Source organism: Schistocerca gregaria, chromosome 2 (genome assembly GCF_023897955.1).
Source record: "Schistocerca gregaria isolate iqSchGreg1 chromosome 2, iqSchGreg1.2, whole genome shotgun sequence".
NCBI classification, from domain to species: Eukaryota; Metazoa; Arthropoda; class Insecta; order Orthoptera; family Acrididae; genus Schistocerca; species Schistocerca gregaria.
In genome coordinates this window covers 393,386,630-393,406,910 of record NC_064921.1, presented here as the reverse complement: position 1 = coordinate 393,406,910, position 20,281 = coordinate 393,386,630, and the positions used below count along the sequence as shown (strand labels likewise).

The 20,281-nt window shown below is 40.3% G+C and overlaps 1 protein-coding gene across 1 annotated transcript in view; it reads right to left on the bottom strand.

Moving 5' to 3' along the window:
• LOC126321978 (neutral alpha-glucosidase AB) overlaps nt 1-20,281 on the bottom strand; it is a 106,811-nt gene that overhangs the window by 44,819 nt on the left and 41,711 nt on the right. Inside the window, exons 8-9 of the mRNA XM_049994244.1 lie at nt 11,988-12,127; nt 5,088-5,275 (exon numbers count right to left, since the gene is read on the bottom strand). Coding sequence (XP_049850201.1) covers nt 5,088-5,275; nt 11,988-12,127 — 328 coding nt within the window. The remainder of the gene's footprint in view (nt 1-5,087; nt 5,276-11,987; nt 12,128-20,281) is intronic.

Below are 20,281 nucleotides of genomic sequence, written 5' to 3'. Positions count from 1 at the left end.
TACAAACTGGTATCAGTTCAGTGGGATTTGACCTAATGTGGGTTTAGTAACTGGCACGAATTCCTTTTGCAGATAGTCACCGCACATATTCTTATCAGTAAGAGCTGGTAGTGCACTGTTAGCTTGTAGTTTAACTACTGTGGACTGGGCTCACAAAAGCTTGACTTTCCTCTTTTGCACTTGGAAACACACACCATATATTTTGTCACATGCAAATGAGCATAGATGACCCCGTTGGCACATGGGCGTGCTCTCAGGGTCACCGTGCAGCCGAGATGTCTGCACGCCACTCTGGTGCACTCAGCTGATGCAGCCATGCTGAGTCCGTGGCCGAGTCCTGCAATTATGTTGCTGCGGGTCTGTGCTGTCGTTATGGTCACTGTCAATGCAACCACCATTGCCATCACCAAGCTCCATGCCATGTTGCCGATTCATTGACATTGGCATCCTCTCGCCACTTCAACCAGTGCTGAAAACTAATATGTCTTGCTGCTATATGCACATACTTATCACTCTCTTCCTTTATGCAAGCTTCCATCCTAGATAGGTTTAGTATTTTTCTGTGTACACTTTAGAGTCCCTTTTCCTTGTAAGGTCATTGGTTTCTACAATTGTGATCCTAAAGCTGTATTCATGCCTCATTTGCATTTTATCAGTTACAAGAATTGTCGGAAGTGGCTCTTGATGCAGCTGCTGTGGGAAACATTAAGCTAGACCGTCTCACTCTACTCCGAGTGCAAATGAAAACCCTAGATTTGGAAAAATTATAGCAACAGGTACAGCTTAAGACTGTGATGCATGAAAGTGATCACATCACTCAACAAGCTTCCATCAAACAGCTACAAGCTCTTCAATGGCCGTTGCAGTACATACAGTAAACTACACGCCATGTGTAGCTAGGACCCTTCTGATAGTCTGTTTTATGCCTTCTTTTTCCAGAAAACCTGACGAGAGTATGATCACATTCCTGCAAAATGTTCAACATGTGAGATGCATGTGTTTATGGCCAGTCAGTTTCCTATTAATTATGAGCAAATTAAAACTCTCAAGTGATGCTGGCACTTTTGTAGAATCTGTAGATGTGCTTTGTTATGCAATTACAATGCAAGCAGAAGCCATTTATCCATAATTTATATCACTCTTATGATAACCTTAACAAGTTAAGATGAATTAACACTGTAAGCAGATCCAAAGAATATCTTTTCTAATGTTTGTCCTGACATCAGGGGCCACTCACTGTCTTTCATGATTTGGTAGTTTTATTTTATTTCAACTTAGTGGTCTGATGCTCTTCCTTTCACCATCACCTGTTAGCCTAAATCATGGAAATTGTGTCCTCTGTATGTAAACTGTGTAAATTTTGTTCTGTGTATCACCATACCTTAACTGTTTATGTACAGTATTATCTGAGGTAGAGTTGGAAACTAGCCCAGAATCTGCCTAGATTAGCATGTAAAACCACGTAAGAACTATACTTAGCTTGGCAGGTGTACCAGACCAGCAGTCGTTAATCTGGCATGCAGATTCGGTTCAGACCTAGCTAACCTCCCAGTCTCTAAAGCTAGCAAAGAAATGACCTCCACTACAAGCATAATCTAATAAAAAGCCTTATGACCCAATATTCAAGTTACCTGTAGCAAGTTCTTATAAAGGAGAAACATTTTACAGACAGATTTTTGAATTAAAGTTAAATTTGTTATGAAATGGTAAATTCTAAATTTTTGCAGGAAATGTATTATGAGAACCTGTTCATCTTTCGGCTACAAAATCATCAAGCTAATTATACTCTCTATAAACCAATCTCTTATGAGCATCCCATTACTGGGTAAGAAAGGAATAACAGTTTACTCTAGAACCTGATAAGGATTTTTAAAAAATGTATTCCTGTAATTCTACACAGACTTCAGACTGGAAGCAGGGCACGTAATTGGTGATTAAGCTTGTAGTATCTGTTAGTCATAGGCAATCACCAATGAAGTATAAAATGAGATATTGTGAACAAAGAGGGAACAAGAATCCATTTGCAGGGCATAAAATGTTAATTAGCACAAACTGAATACAATATTTATTAATGCCTCCACCAAGTGTTTCGGTCTCACTGCCAAATCAAAGACCACAAATTCAGAATTTCCAGGTAAATGAAGAACACCAGAAAGAAATTTAACAACAATTTGTGAGATGAATGTCGTTAACGCAGTGAGTGAACCTGCAGAAAAGATTCTGATTTTGTTAACTTTTGATTTACTCATTCTTATCGCAAAAGCCCTGAGTCATCATAAGAACACATACAATCTTGTGTAGCCCTAAACAAGATCTAAATTATAATCTTGCTTAAAATTTTCACAAATTAGTAACTGACAATTTTCTCTTACTTGATACTGACAGTGTATATATAGGATAGCAATTCTCTCATGAGAAGAGGTGGGATCAAGTTTTTGAAACAATCTATACAGTGATGTAGGTTAAGGTCCAAGGAATCACACCCTGCAGCCATTCAACCTGGTGGGCTGTTGTGTGGAGTAATCACACAAGATAACAGAGACTTTCAAACGAAATGAAAATTAGAAATTTGTATATTTTCTGCAAATAATAGTGTCAACTCCAATATTCAAAAGAGCTTTCAAATACACATGAGAATTTGAGAATTTCTGAAGGAGAAAAACTAAAACTGGAAATGATTAAAAAGCTTTTATTTTTTGCAACATCCACAAATTAGTAACAGACAATTTTCTCTTACTTGATCCTGACATAGTGTATATATAGGATAGCAATTCTCTCACAAGAGGTGGGATCAACTTTCTGAAACAATCTATACAGTGATGTAGGTTAAGGTCCGATGAATCACACCCTGCAGCCATTCAACCTGGTGGGCTGTTCGGAGTAATCACTAAGAAAAATTTTTGAATTTTGTATGATACTCTATTTTTTAATATTAATCAAAATGACCATGATCACTATTTTTGTTCAGTTAATTGATTAAAAGTATTTTTTCTATTCACTTGTCATGTCATATTAGTCACTGCATGAAATACATGATTTACTCTCATTTTTCTTCCTAAATGCCTGTTTTCACTTGGAATCCTTATTCATGTTGCTTGAATTTTATTTTACTTATAAACTCTGCTTTCATTTAAATCACCATCTACATTATTTTGTCCATGGCGCAATAGAAATTTATGTTTTAAATGTTTGTATGACAATTGCCACCCTAATCAGATGTACATCTTGTAATAAAAAAAAACTACATTTTGACACCACTGCACAGTCAATACAAATATATTACTCCATCTTTTGTTTTTTAACCAAAAGATCAGCAATTTTAAATGTTTAAACACTGTAATAGGTAAATAAAAATAATTAAATTTACATGTACAAAAATTCCAAGTAGAAAAAGAATGACATGTAGAAACAATAAGAGCAAATGAAGTTCTAGCATTGATTAAAATAATGTGACAAAGGAATACAAATAAAGGAAACCACATGTAAGTGAACTGCATAAAAATAGTGATCAAAGCCATTTCGAAGCAGATTAAAAAAACGAAATTCAGTGTACCTGATGAGACTCGAACAGAATCTTAAGAATTACACAGTGAAACCGCTCTGTAAAAAATGTTACTATCTTTCAACCCACAGACTATAACACGAAATTCTGATTTATTTTTTCTTTCTTTCTTTCCTTTTTTTGTCGATTACTTACAAATGTGGGCTCACTAGGCTGAACAATTGCAATGTGTGATTCCTTGGACCTTAAGCTACACCAGCATACAGGTTGTTTCAAAAAGTTGATCTAACCTCTAGGGACCTCTCCTTGTTAGATTTCAAAAAGGTATTCCGACTACATACAGCTGCCAAGAAGTCATCCTAGGGAGAAGTATGAAGATAACTGAGGAAAGTAAGAGTCATTTCTGTACCGTATTCACATATGTTTGTGCTACATTTCAAGTTGACTCAGGATTTCTTAGTACAATGATAAGACATTACTCCATTATGAGCTTGTCACTCAAGATGGCTTATTGATAACACGTAAGGAACAAATAAATACAGAAATTCTTGTGACGTGGTTTTCTTGACTCATACGGTAAACTGTTTCGAAAAACCACAAAGTGTGTGTGTGTGTGTGTGGGGGGGGGGGGGGGGGGGGGGGTCCGTCCATCCACTCTAAGTATCAATTCTAAATATAAGTGAAGTTGAGGTGCTGTTACAATACAGAAAAACATACATAAATTATTTCAAAGCTGTTTCAAAAATGGGAAAATATTATTCCACAGAAAATATTGTCCCTTGCACTCCTTTTATTGTAGTGGTCTCATCTGCAACTCAACTAACAGAAAACCCGTAGTAATATGGTTCAGCTCACATCTCTCCAGTCATGTTCCAGTCCCCTGCTCTTGCTAGCACAATTGTATATCCAGTTTCTATTCATTCATCATATTTTATCTTCTGTTTTCCTTCCTCATATTCAGTTTATATTTTGTGCATCTAGTTGAAGGTGGAAACTTATAAACACACTATTCTTTCTTCACTTGTGAAGGACAATTACTTGTTTTTAGCTAACATGAAAAAAACTTGTTTCCTATGGGCTAACAGTTCTAGCATTAATGACATAACAGGTTAGGTTTTCCTTCCTCTGACTGATTTCCAAAACAATTTTAATTTTTATGTTGTTGCTTTCAAAAAATAACTGTCTATTGGAATTTCTACTTATACTTTAGATACTACATATCAGAATTTTATGCATAAGTAATATCGTTGTGCCTGAAACTGTTTCCTGTATTTTACAATCCATTTCTACTATTATTCAGTTTACAGTTTGAATCTTTAAAAGCTAATTCAATTCATACAAAGAAGTAATGTTTATAAACTACAAAATACAGTAGATTAAGAGAAAGTAATTTAAATAAAACATTTGAGTTTCTTGTTTTATTAAAAAAATGTTACTGACTTTTCAAAACAAATTAATGCTTGTTTTGTAACTAACCAAAATTTGCAGGCAATTTTTGGTGTGAGTCATTCTGTTCCAACTGTTTGTTTTCTGCTTTTCGACATTAAGTAACAAAACCAATATCTAAAAAGTTTGAAATAGTTACCTTCATAGATTTTTCCATCTTTATTTTTAATATAGAAATCATTGTTTTCAGCATCATTGTGCAGGAAGTAGCTGTTATCCCTTTTGACATGAGGATCTACAATGGCAACTAATTTTCTTCCTTTTGCAGTTAAATTATTAATCATTTCAGCTGGCTGAGAGAAACGCCTGGAGTCCCACGTAAAATACCTAAAAAGCAGTGAAGCCTTGAGGTTATCCACTCTCTCATGAACTTTAATGTCTAACTTAACAAATCGATTGAAACTATACATAAATATACTAAAAATTATAATTTACTAGGCAAAAGTAAAGGAAAACAAAATTATTCATAATCTGTAAAGTGTGAGTTTCAAATATCGTGCAAGCCTAAAAACTCATGTTGATAAACAGTAAGCGAATATGTTCTCAGTACAATTACATAAAGAGAGGGTTTTTTCCCCTCTTCTTCTTCAATATTTCTTCGCTCACCCACACCAACAAGTGAGCAGTCTCCTCACAGTGTGGTACAAACGGCACCACCTTCACCCCCCTATGTCAGCTCACCACATTTCATAGGGCATTGAGAAATGTATGGGCATGGGATCATTCGTACTGAACACTCCTTTCATGGAAAGAGGTCACTTGGACTCATGAGTTTTGGTACATACTGGTACACAATGATGGTAGAGCACCAAAACAACATAAACCACATGTACATGTGGTGGAGGTATTCTATCATGGAATATCTTTATGCAGAAGATGGGAATAGGTCCGCGATATACCTTGCAGCATCTTCTGCAGGCATACAATACAGGAATCTACTGTCCAGTTATGTGGCATCCATTAGTTGACCTACAGCACCATAAAGGTGACCTGCACCTTTAAAAAGACAATATACCCAAATGCTACCAAACTGTTGCTGTATAGTTTGTGGAATACTCCACATGTAGTACAGAATCCAGGCCACCTGACTTCAGTCCCACTGAGTACATATGGAGTGCCACTGAGCAAGATGGGAGAACCTCAGATCCAGCTCAGACTACCTCCATGAGACATTGGCAGCAGTTGAGTGGTCTTGAATCAGTGTGGCTCCCAAACACCTTTAATCTCTTGGGCAGCCCACTGCATGGTGCATTTCTGCCATCGTTGGGCAAGTATGTTTCACTCTACCAGGCAGGTCTGTGTAATTCAACTGCTCAAGAGTGTATTTTGGATATACTAACACCAGCACAAATAGTTTACAGAATATGAAGTGGTCAGATGTATGAAACTATGAAACAGAGTTGCTGGCTATTATGTGCCACAGATGGAAAAAAAATTAGTACTTCTCAGAGACAAATATAAAAGAATGTGACACTACCCCAGATTTATGAATTATTTGTTACACCCTCAAACAGAGGATAGGGAAAAGTTGGGATAGGTTAGAAAGGAAAGGCAGATCACTTAGGCTCCACGATGAGAGGACGTGTTATAACACTATTATTCAGCCAGTCATCTTGCTTATAAAAATTTTTTTACATGCAAAGACTATATGGAAAGTGTGATATATGTGATGTTAAAATGATTTGCTAATGTATGTTTGTAACTTACGTAAAGAAATATGTGAAATGTATAATTTACTAAATAATATTTTGTCATGGACTAAAGAAATGAAAATGTTCTTGCACGTTGTCAGTGTATACAATGGTACATGCTTAGGGAGAATGTGTAGGATATGTGTTATGTAAAAGATGGAGTGCTTTGTACTGTACAGAAGTTACTGTGGGAAGCACAAAAGGTGGCCTGGGTTTTTGGTGCACTACCTGTAGAGTGCGAAGGAATGAGAGAACACAGTCTGTAGACAGCAGTGAAAGAGGCAACACTCAGAAGTAGCAGGGGATGCCTCCTTGCCTGGAAATTGTTGCACAATAGTCTCGGCTGACAACTGCTGCATTATTGCGACCTTAGTACAGGTCATTGGACTATGTTATGGATGCTAAAATGACAAGAATAATAATTAATCAGTCCGTACTTCAAGAAACTTGTACACCATACCATGGGTACTGTAGCCGCCACTACTATCCGCACACCCAATGATGACAGCCAACAAGTTACAAACTTTATAATTAGAGTTGTAGAAGCATTAGCCATTATTTCAAATTAATTGTTTTTGAATAATTATTGAGAAAAGCATAAAAATTGTTTCACCCTGTTATTTTATTCCTAATCATTCACCTACATAGGGTTCTTTCTTGGTGTTAGATGTTGTCTGTATATAATTGCTGCACACAAACTTTTAAAGTGCTAGTAAAAGTACTGTGAGACTTATGTAGTAGAAGTGATGAAGTGAAATTTTGATTTAGTACTGAAGTAGCTGTTGCCATAAAAATTTAATGATTTTAATATTCTTACTCTCTTTGTGGTAATAGGTACAGTAAAAGTGAAAAAATAAGTTCTGCTTAAAAAAGTCAAACTTGTCATATATAAACAATGAGGTTTTGCAAATTTAAGTCTTGAGTAAAGCAAAGATAAAATTCTTTAAGTTATAGATGAAATTCAGTGAAGTACAAAGTACTGTTAAAAGAAAGTTGCTTATGTGGCTCACTAACACTGAAGTAGGGTTGCGTAAAAATACTGAATGACAATATAGAGTTATCACACCCTACCTTTGGCTTTTTATGGATTATTTATTAAGAGAAAGGTAAAAACAAAGTGTCTTAACACATTTAAATGCCTGTATTACACTATTTGGATATTTAAGTACACAAAATACAAACACAGAAGTCCCTCCTGGGCATTTTTTTTTAGCACATAGTGAGAATTAAAAAAATCATGGGCTTCCTAGATCAAAACTACGTATGTATGTGGGTGTAGCAGCTGAAAGATTCCTGTATCTTTCTCAGAACCATACCCTGAAAAGTTATATTTATTTGTGAAGTTATGTTAGGGAACAGCAGAAAGTAGGCCAAATTTACTTCTGCTTTTCTGAAACTTGACAATTTCTTTGTCTACATAGGCTGGTGACTGTAAATCCATTCAACAAACCACTTAATGAACTTGGTACAGAAAGGTCCTAGCTTCATTGTTATCCCATTTTTACTATGTTCTTCCTAACAACTAGAAAATTCTTAGGAAAAGAACTAATAGTCTGATTTCCATACTCATCAGTGACACATCACAGTCAAAGCCTGTAAAAGATGTAACAGTGCTGGTTTTAAGCTGGTGCCAGCATACCAGGCAGCAAAGAGGTTGCGAGAAGATGGATAGAGGCCAAAGACAGACTCACATGAAATACACCACCAATGTCCTCTCAGCCACCAGTATTTTAGCAGCGGACCATAGGGCCCAATCTGTCATCCAGTGAGTCACCGAGACATCAGTTGCAGCCCAGTCACTTGCATTCACAGCCAGTCGCAGGCAACATGTAGTGACCAGAGTAGTGTTCAGAGCAGACTTGAACTTCACCAGCAGTGAGGCTAATGTGGTCTATTACAGAGAGCTTGTACTACAACACTTGGACTATGTTGATATAATTAACTTTCTATCCATATGAGTAAGGAACCCAGTTAATATATGAATGCAGTTTGTGTTATAGAAGAGGATACTGGCCTCCAAACAACATCCTCTCCTTGCTTCCCACAGTACAGCTCTACAGTGACGAGATGACACAAAAGTAACATTGAACGACAGTTGTGGGAAGCAGGCATGTTTATGATGTGTGTACTATATGCACAATTCTCTGTATTATAGTGTTACACATTATTTTCTCCGGAAAAGGACTATTTGTTCTGTTGGCATATAGTATTATACCACCTGTTGTGAGGCTGAAGGGAGAATTGCACAGTGCATTCACATTGGCACCTTCATCACCTAGAGCCCTTATTAGTCAGGAATTCTAAACAAGTTAACAGGCTCAACATTGGTGGAAATGTCTCCAATTAATTTCCAGGGTTCACTTCAGATTTTTCTCCAATGGAAAAGTTTGGATTGAGATAATACACGAAGAAATAAGCAGACATTGACACACCAACTGCCAAAACAGTGTCATATCAAAGTTATTGTATCCACTGTAAGCCAAATAACATTATGGTCATCATTATTGTTAAGTTGGATCAATACAAACAACACTGAAGATTCTGAGAAGAGTCGGATCTGTCTACCTGCTATGACACTATCAGAGGAATGCTCAGCAAACTGTAGTGGGAGACATTACAAGGAAGACAGAGTCGGACATAGGATTACTCTTAAAATTTTGGGAGTATACATACATTACATAAAAACATACATAAATATATACATACAACCATACATATATCTGTATAGACTTGAATATCTAATTTTACCATCACAATCATTGTGTAAAAAGTATATGTGAAGGAACCACCAAATTATTTTTCTGCAAATAATCTTCAGATAGGCAGGAATATGACAACTCACTACAAACTGTCACACAACATTTTTAGCCAACATATGCCTATATACAAGTAGTAGCACTTGCCGGGGCTACGGTGGTGTCTTTCTTATAGATGTGATAACAGCATCTGGAACTTTCCAAAGAGAGCTGCAGTGACACATGCATGGAAAGCTGAGTCTGGCAGCTCATTGTAGCTCTGGCCCACTGTAGGATGGAGTGATATCAAGTGGCTAGATTAGTCAGCACCACATTTGAACCTTTGTTTTTGCTCGATATTTCCTACTCAATGTGTACCCCTGGTCTATTAAAATTGCTGCGGTTTATTCTAATCTTACAAACTTCCTTTATAATGGTATCCCAATATAACAACGCAGGAGCGAAGACTCTAGACTTTTCAAATTGTAGTTTGTACCAAATGGTAAGGCAGTATGGAGCTTTGGAAAGTGAGGTCATATGCCGATTTATTCTGAAAAATATTGTCACATTCTAAAATCAACATAGATGCGAAATATGCAATGTGAATCTATTGCCCCATTAGCTACATGCAGCTGACACTTCGCCAGATGTGTTGGACACGCACTGCCACAACTGGCAGTGGTCTCAATCTAGACTTTAGCCCAGGAGACAAACTAATGTTAACAAAAATATGTTGACACAGAGCAACTGATAAATAAAACTTTAGTTTTAATGACAGTTCTAAAGCTGCCACTGCTCTACAGTATTTCTGATGTGCAAGGTCAGCTACAGTATTAATCTGAAGTTGTACAATTTCTGACATTTCAGCTGTAGGGAGCTGGAAACACATGCATTGTTGTCACTAAACTTGCTTATATTGTCAGCACTGTAAGAACTGTAAATAGTAGCAATCGATAATCGATACCAACTACAACTGTGACTGAGTTGAGAAGCACAGACCTCCGAGCCCAAAACAGTTCCCAAATGGTTTATGCAGACGATATTATGTTAATTTTAAGTTAATGGTGATTTATGAAGCAGAGGTCACATACAACTTTGGAGCAGGAAGATAATTTGTCAAAGAAGTGAATGTTTGAAGGTGGCATTTGATAAACATATTAAAAAGGCCACCTCTACTTGCAAGTAGGAAAGGTCTCGCGAAATGGAGCAGCAGGTTGCTCAGTACATGCAGTGAAGGCTTTCCAATTACTTGAGAAATTATCCCAATAAAGGCACTAAAAGCAAGAAAGCATTTTCCAACTGCATATGTTCCAGAATTCAAAGCAAGTACTGGTTGGTGCTTGAGGATGGACAGGGTTTACTTCAATTCACAGAACAATGCTTGCTCAGTGATTCCCCACAGCATATGGCAAAAACTACTTGCATACAGTGTCATACAATCATTTGAAAGAAACGGCATGACTATTTGCTAAGTCATATGGTAAGCCATGAGCAGATGTCTGTCTATTTTGATGTGATGTCAAAGAGTACTGTTGATGTGAAGGGGATTAAAAGAGTTTGTATAAGAAGTTCTGGCAATGAAAAAGCCAGATAACAGTAATGCTGGCACACTACCAAGGTGAAGGAAGCTGCCCCCATTAGCCAGTCTTCGATAATGAAAGGAAACCTACTCGCAGATATTTTTGATATTTTAAGACGCAAACAAAATGGAATGTTGATAAGTGACCTGATGCTAGATTGGTTGAAAGTTGTTTGGACCAGAATACTACACTCTTTGCTTAGCGCAAGGAGAATGGTGCTTGTTCTTTGAGAGGACAACTCAACCAGGAAGTTAAGTATCTGATAGCAAAGAACAACACAGATCTGGTAAGAATTCCTGGCAACATCACATCACAACTTCAAATAATGGATGATGATGTGAACAGACCTATTGAGGCTCACCTGTGACAGCTTTGTAGTGAGTGGTTTCTTCAAGGATACCATGCCTAAACTGCAGCGGACATTTAAAGAAACCCTAAATATTTACGCTTGGCCAAAGGATCCTTACTGCCTATGGCAGAATCTGAAGTGAATCTATTACGAGGGGATTCACAAAAAGTGCTACATATCCAATGCCATGGATGGTTCACAAGATGATATATTATGGGAGGAGTGTCAGGAACGAAGAAACACCAGTAGGCTTAAAAATGAAAATAATGATATCAATGGTGGTGGTGGTGGTGGTGGTGGTTAGAAACAGTATACAACAGACTACCATCTGCAAACAAAAAAGGAAGTGAAGATAAAAATTAAGGGAAACCATTTCCTTTGTTTATTTTATTTCTCTTTGTATTATCAAAATGTAGACAATAAATGGCACAAATTTACAATAGTTATAATGTTAACTCTTTTAGACATAAATTTTATATCAACAAAAGGCTTATTCATCAGAACAGAATCTATTAAACATACAATTTTCTCTGAGAGTCTTTAAAAAAATAAAGTGGGGGTTCATACTACATTCAGGGTCATCATCTAGTCCAGCAAATATGGTATCTTGCCAGCCACTTTGCTTTCACTTAAAATGTAAAGATTGAAATTCAATTTCAAATAATAATTTTTATAATAACTTACTTTTTGTTATCAGTGTGCTCTATATCCAACCACATCACATCCATTGGTAGGTTGTATTCATCAAATTTGGCATCAACATTTCTTACATCGTCTTGGTCGTTGTAATTCCATCTTGACTGGTGATATCCCATAGCAAAGTACTAAAAAAAATTAAAAGCTTACAAAAATTTCTGTTATACAAGGAACTACAACATCAACATTTTCTTTAAATGACAGTAATATTCTATACAAACTTTTGCAAAATCCTGAAAAAAACTGAAACTTCTGTAGTAAGTGCTATCTGTAACTAAGCTTAAGTTATGACTAAACCATTGTCCATCACATACTTTCTCACCAGGCATTACTTCTACACTAAGATTCCTTCTGTGAAGCTTACAAGAATGAGAATAAAGTTTAAAGGAAGGGGGTGGGGGTGGGGTGGGGGAGGGGAGAGAGAGGGGGAGCGAGAATACACAAAGATTCCAAAGACTTACCAAGCGGGAAAGCGCCGGTAGACAGGCACAATAAAATAACACACAAACACACACACAAAATTTCTAGCTTTCGCAACCAACGGTTGCTTCTTCAGGAAAGAGGGAAGGAGAGGGAAAGATGAAAGGATGTGGGATTTAAGGGAGAGGGTAATGAGTCATTCCAATCCCGGGAGCGGAAAGACTTACCTTAGGGGGAAAAAAGGACAGGTGTACACTCGCGCGCGCACACACACACACATATCCATCCACACATACACACACAAGCAGACAAACCACCTTCCCTACCCTCTGGCTCCTACCCTTGTAACTGCCCCCAGTGTAAAACCTGTCCTATGCACCCTCACACCACCACCTACTCCAGTCCTGTAACCTGGAAGGTGTACACGACCAAAGGCAGAGCCACGTGTGAAAGCACCAACGTGATTTACCAACTGACCTGCCTACACTGTGACGCTTTCTATGTGGGAATGACCAGCAACAAACTGTCCATTCGCATGAATGGACACAGGCAGACAGTGTTTGTTGGTAATGAGGATCACCCTGTGGCTAAACATGCCTTGGTGCACGGCCAGCACATCTTGGCACAGTGTTACACCGTCCGGGTTATCTGGATACTTCCCACCAACACCTACCCGAACTCCGAAGATGGAAACTTGCCCTTCAGTATATCCTCTCTTCTCGATATCCCCCAGGCCTCAACCTCCGCTAATTTCAAGTTGCCGCCGCTCATACCTCACCTGTCTTTCAACAACTTCTTTGCCTCTGTACTTCCGCCTCGACTGACATCTCTGCCCGAACTCTCTGCCTTTACAAATGTCTGCTTGTGTGTGTATGTGCAGATGGATATGTGTATGTGTGTGCTAGTGTACACCTGCCCTTTTTTCCCCCCTAAAGTAAGTCTTTCCGCTCCCGGGATTGGAATGACTCCTTACCCTCTCCCTTAAAACCTACATCCTTTCGTCTTTCCCTCTCCTTCCCTCTTTCCTGAAGAAGCAACCATTGGCTGTGAAAGCTAGAAATTTTGTGTGATTGATTGTGTTTTATTTATTGTGCCTGTCTACCGGCAATTTCTCACTTGGTAAGTCTTGGAATCTTTGTTTCTTTTATATATATATATAAAAGAGTCCCTTTAGTCAGCCATAGTGCCAGTAGTGTCAGTGTCGCCCTAACCGCCGTCTGCTTCACGTCTGCTGTGCAGCGAGCTACCTTAATTTAAGTATTATCTGTATTTTTCTTACTTGTCACTTCTTCTTCTGCGTGTTTTTGCTTTTAGGAAGCTTTAATAGTAGAGTGCTATTAAGTGTTCCATAGATCTCGTGTTTGTTTTGAATACAGTCAGAGAGAGTCCCTTTAGTCAGCCATAGTGCCAGTAGTGTCAGTGTCGCCCTAACCGCCGTCTGCTTCACGTCTGCTGTGCAGCGAGCTACCTTAATTTAAGTACTATCTGTATTTTTCTTACTTGTCACTTCTTCTTCTGCGTGTTTTTGCTTTTAGGAAGCTTTAATAGTAGAGTGCTATTAAGTGTTCCATAGATCTCGTGTGTGTTTCGAATACAGTCAGAGAGTCCCTTTAGTCAGCCATAGTGCTCGTAGTGCTAGTGTTTGTTTTCAATACCGTCCAGAGACAGGTAGTGCTATTTTCCTTGTTTCTACAAGAAGTGGTTAGCAATCACAGTTTAGTCAATAATCAACCGCCTTTAGTGAATTAGCAGTCTAGGTAAAAGCTGATTAACACTCTATAGTAAATTGATTTCTTAGGATGGCTAGGATGTGTGGCTGCTGTGTACGGACGCAGGAGGAGCTGGCCACTCTTCGCGAACAGCTGAGCGTGTTGATGGCCGCGGTCAGCTGTCTTCAGGCTGCTGCCTCGGAGTGTAGCGGCAGTGGGGAGTCTGGTGCGTCGCATGGTGCACCCCAGGTGTTAGATGCTTCACCCACTGTCCCTGCTGTCGAGACATCTTCGCGGGTACCGGGCGCGGTTGGGCCACCCTCTCCCCAAGGGGAGTGGCGGGTTCAGCGGCGTTCGCGGCGCACGAGGCAGAGGGTCAATGTGGAGGCTGGCCGTGTGGCATCGCCCGCTCTGCCTGTGAGTGGACATGTGGCTGCTCCTTCAGCAAGGTCCGAGCAGGCACACGGGGGGAGGGGTTTATTAGTTATTGGGAGCTCCAACGTTAGGCGGGTGATGGAGCCCCTTAGGGAAATAGCGGAAAGGTCGGGGAAGAAGGCCAGTGTTCACTCTGTCTGCTTGCCGGGGGGTCTCATCCGAGATGTGGAGGAGGCCCTACCGGCGGCGATAGAGAGCAGTGGGTGCACCCGACTGCAAATTGTTGCTGATGTCGGCACCAATGACTCTTGCCGTCTGGGTTCAGAGGTCATCCTCAGTTCGTACAGGCGGTTGGCGGAGTTGGTGAAGGTGGAAAGCCTCGCTCGCGGGGTGGAATCAGAGCTAACTATTTGTAGTATCGTTCCGAGAACCGATCGCGGTCCTCTGGTTTGGAGCCGAGTGGAAGGCTTAAACCAGAGGCTCAGACGATTCTGCGGAGAGCTGGGGTGCAAATTTCTCGACCTCCGCTATCGGGTGGAGAAATGTAGGGTCCCCCTGAATAGGTCAGGTGTGCACTACACGCCGGAAGCGGCTACGAGGGTAGCGGAGTACGTGTGGAGTGCACATGGGGTTTTTTTAGGTTAGAGAATTCCCTCCCTAGGCCCGACAAGACGCCTCCTGAGACGCGGCAAAGCAGGAGTAGGCAAAATGCAACAAGGAATAACAATATTAATGTGCTAATAGTAAACTGCAGAAGCGTCTATAGAAAGGTCCCAGAACTGCTCTCATTAATAAACGGTCACAACGCCCATATAGTACTAGGAACAGAAAGTTGGCTGAAACCAGACGTAAACAGTAATGAAATCCTAAACTCTGATTGGAATGTATACCGCACAGATAGGCTGGACAGTGAAGGGGGAGGCGTGTTTATAGCGATAAGAAGTGCAATAGTATCGAAGGAAATTGACGGAGATTCGAATTGTGAAATGATTTGGGTGAAGGTCACGGTTAAAGCAGGCTCAGACATGGTAATTGGATGTCTCTATAGGCCCCCGGGCTCAGCAGCTGTTGTGGCTCAGCACCTGAAGAATAATTTGGAAAATATTTCGAGTAGATTTCCCCACCATGTTATAGTTCTGGGTGGAGATTTTAATTTGCCGGATATAGACTGGGAGACTCAAACATTCATAACGGGTGGCAGGGACAAAGAATCCAGTGAAATATTTTTAAGTGCTTTATCTGAAAACTACCTTGAGCAGTTAAACAGAAAACCGACTCGTGGCGATAATATATTAGACCTTCTGGTGACAAACAGACCCGAACTATTTGAATCAGTTAATGCAGAACAGGGAATCAGCGATCATAAAGCGGTTACTGCGTCGATGATTTCAGCCGTAAATAGAAATATTAAAAAAGGTAGGAAGATTTTTCTGTTTAGCAAAAGTGACAAAAAGCAGATTACAGAGTACCTGACGGCTCAACACAAAAGTTTTGTCTCAAGTGCAGATAGTGTTGAGGATCAGTGGACAAAGTTCAAAACCATGGTACAATATGCGTTAGATGAGTATGTGCCAAGCAAGATCGTAAGAGATGGAAAAGAGCCACCGTGGTACAACAACCGAGTTAGAAAACTGCTGCGGAAGCAAAGGGAACTTCACAGCAAACATAAACATAGCCAAAGCCTTGCAGACAAACAAAAATTACGCGAAGCGAAATGTAGTGTGAGGAGGGCTATGCGAGAGGCTTTCAATGAATTCGAAAGTAACGTTCTATGTACTGACTTGGCAGAAAATCCTAAGAAATTTTGGTCCTATGTCAAAGCGGTAGGTGGATCAAAACAAAATGTCCAGACACTCTGTGACCAAAATGGTACTGAAACAGAGGATGACAGACTAAAGGCCGAATTACTAAATGTCTTCTTCCAAAGCTGTTTCACAGAGGAAGACTGCACTGTGCTTCCTTCTCTAGATTGTCGCACAGTTGACAAAATGGTAGATATCGAAGTAGACGACAGAGGGATAGAGAAACAATTAAAATCGCTCAAAAGAGGAAAGGCCGCTGGTCCTGATGGGATACCAGGTCGATTTTACACAGAGTACGCGAAGGAACTTGCCCCCCTTCTTGCAGCGGTGTACCGTAGGTCTCTAGAAGAGCGAAGCGTTCCAAAGGATTGGAAAAGGGCACAGGTCATCCCCGTTCTCAAGAAGGGACGTCGAACAGATGTGCAGAACTATAGACCTATATCTCTAACGTCGATCAGTTGTAGAATTTTGGAACACGTATTATGTTCGAGTATAATGTCTTTTCTGGAGACTAGAAATCTACTCTGTAGGAATCAGCATGGGTTTCGAAAAAGACGATCGTGTGAAACCCAGCTCGCGCTATTCGTCCACGAGACTCAGAGGGCCTTAGACACGGGTTCACAGGTAGATGCCGTGTTTCTTGACTTCCGCAAGGCGTTTGACACAGTTCCCCATAGTCGTTTAATGAACAAAGTAAGAGCATACGGACTATCAGATCAATTGTGTGATTGGATTGAGGAGTTCCTAGATAACAGAACGCAGCACGTCATTCTCAATGGAGAGAAGTCTTCCGAAGTAAGAGTGATTTCAGGTGTGCCGCAGGGGAGTGTCATAGGACCGTTGCTATTCACAATATACATAAATGACCTGGTGGATGACATCGGAAGTTCACTGAGGCTTTTTGCAGATGATGCTGTGGTGTATCGAGAGGTTGCAACAATGGAAAATTGTACTGAAATGCAGGAGGATCTGCAGCGAATTGACGCATGGTGCACGGAATGGCAATTGAATCTCAATGTAGCGAAGTGTAATGTGATGCGAATACATAGAAAGATAGGTCCCTTATCATTTAGCTACAAAATAGCAGGTCAGCAACTGGAAGCAGTTAATTCCATAAATTATCTGGGAGTACGCATTAGGAGTAATTTAAAATGGAATGATCATATAAAGTTGATCGTCGGTAAAGCAAATGCCAGACTGAGATTCATTGGAAGAATCCTAAGGAAATGCAATCCGACAACAAAGGAAGTAGGTTACAGTACGCTTGTTCGCCCAATGCTTGAATACTGCTCAGCAGTGTGGGATCCGCACCAGGTAGGGTTGATAGAAGAGATAGAGAAGATCCAACGGAGAGCAGCGCGCTTCGTTACAGGATCATTTAGTAATTGCGAAAGCGTTACGGAGATGATAGATAAACTCCAGTGGAAGACTCTGCAGGAGAGACGCTCAGTAGCTCGGTACGGGCTTTTGTTGAAGTTTCGAGAACATACCTTCACCGAAGAGTCAAGCAGTATATTGCTCCCTCCTACATATATCTCGCGAAGAGACCATGAGGATAAAATCAGAGAGATTAGAGCCCACACAGAAGCATACCGACAATCCTTCTTTCCACGTACAATACGAGACTGGAATAGAAGGGAGAACCGATAGAGGTAATCAGGGTACCCTCCGCCACACACCGTCAGGTGGCTTGCGGAGTATATATATATATATATATATATATATATATATATATATATATATATATAGAAAGAAACATTCCACATGGGTAAATTATATTAAAAACAAAGATTCCAAGACTTACCAAGTGGAAAAGCGCCAGTAGATAGGCACAATAAAAAAACACACACGCAAAATTTCGAGCTTTCGCAACCGGCGGTTGCGCACACACACACACACACACACACACACACACACACACACACACCTATACATATACAGACACAAGCGCGCACACACGCACACATGCACACACACACACACACACACACACACACACACACACACACACACACACACACAGATATATATGCGCCAAAATCTGTTAAAGTTAGTTCATACACTAGAATGAGATTTTGTTTGGTAAAGCGTTAGGCTTGAACCTTTCTAAAGATATAGAAGTAGTGCCAGAATTTATCACACCACTATATGTATATATACACTTCAAAAAATATTTCCACAACCAGACTGCGATGAATTTCAATTACACAAAGAATAACATTTGAGTACTGAGAAAATATACTGTAAATGATGCTACAGAATGAAAGTTTTAATTCTTTCATTCCAACACATCTTTCTTATTACATCCTAAATCCGTAGCGGCTCTTTGTAGAAAACTGTTGGGTGTGGGGAGTGATTAGGGCAATCTCACATTACATTAGTGTTGTGTTCAAACGATCTGAGCAAATGACAGAACCAGTACACATGACTTTAGTTGCTACAGCGAAGTGCACATGAAGTGCCAGCGTAAATACTACACCTTTCTTAATCAATGATCTCAGCTGCAGCTGTCCTGTGGAGGGGGGTGACGTGTCAGTTGACACTCTGCGTGCCTAATCATCCATGATAAACTATGAATCCGCAAGTTTCACTGAAAAGATTCTGCCACTATACACCAGTTCCTGGGTCATCACTGATGAGTTACAGAAATCGCCATCAGCCTGCTGGCCCACTGGTGGCTTGACCAGTAAGGCAAAGGAGCTGTTTGTCACCATCCACCACTGTGAGGTGGAGCCACTGTTGCTGCTCACCCCAATTACTGCAACCAACACTGATGCTGTTGCCTGCCTCATAGCTGGAAGTTGTGAGTTGAACTTTGTATGGCAACAAGTATTTCAGGCTAGGGTGTAGGACAAGTCTCCTGGATGCATGTCTTTGACTGACGAGAGCACTTCGAAGATCAGCTCACATGGCTGCTGTCCCACTGTGCTGTGCTGTGTGCCTTGCAGGTTACGACACCAGGAGCACCAACTGGGTGTGACATAACAGCTGTCACACGAGCCGTCTACTACGCAGCAGTACCACCTGCCACTGCTGACAGGGTCTACATACTATCAGTCCAACTGAGCTACCAGAGCTCTGGGAAGACGCCTCTGAATTTCTGAATAATAGATATGTCACTGTAAGGAATGTTTTCTCGACACTCTTCAAGTAAGCAGTTATCATCTCACACTGCTCAGCACAATCCTGATAACTGTAGGAGTTTAGACCAATACCCTATATCTGGTGTCAGCAAGTGGATGCCAGCGGTTGAGACAACTAGGCCTGGTGCAACACCCACACATCTACAGCAGCAGTAGCAGCTGTTAACATTGTCTGCGCAACTCTGCTGTAAGGTCAACGGCTATGGATTGCAGTTCACTGCATCTAGTGAGATATTTGTTGCCCTTCTTCTTGTGTCTTTTGTAGAGGCCAAGTTGAGTCATACAGATCTCCACAGTACGTTAAAAGTGCCACTTGTAAGCCCTCAAGAACCTATGGATCTGGCTTTGTTCCGTGGAAATACTAGGGTGGTTTGCCTGCAGCCAGTGAGATGTCGAGACACAGCAGGGCACAGTCCTATTGGGCTAAGGTAAGGTGCAAAGATTAAGTGCAGTTTTGTTCTTATTTGTGTATTGGGTGTACTGTTTCCCTGTTTTTCTTGCATAATGGCAGACATGCAGGCACTGACCTTGAATGACACAGTGGAAGCCCTGAAGGAGCAAATAGCCACATTTTTGGAGACAACAACAGAACAAGAGCCAAACAATGAGCCATTGCATAGGAGAGTTAGGGATAGGAAACCACTGGTGGACAAGTATGTTATGATCCAGGGGAGACCAAAACTGTGTTGAGTGGAGCCACCTTCAGTTGATCCTGTAGCAGCTAACCTTATATTTTTGGGGAAGCAACTTAGGACGTATCTGCTTTTATTGCCAACGTGAAGTCTGCTGCTGAATTCCAAAAATGATTGGAGGAAATGGTCTGCAATAAACAC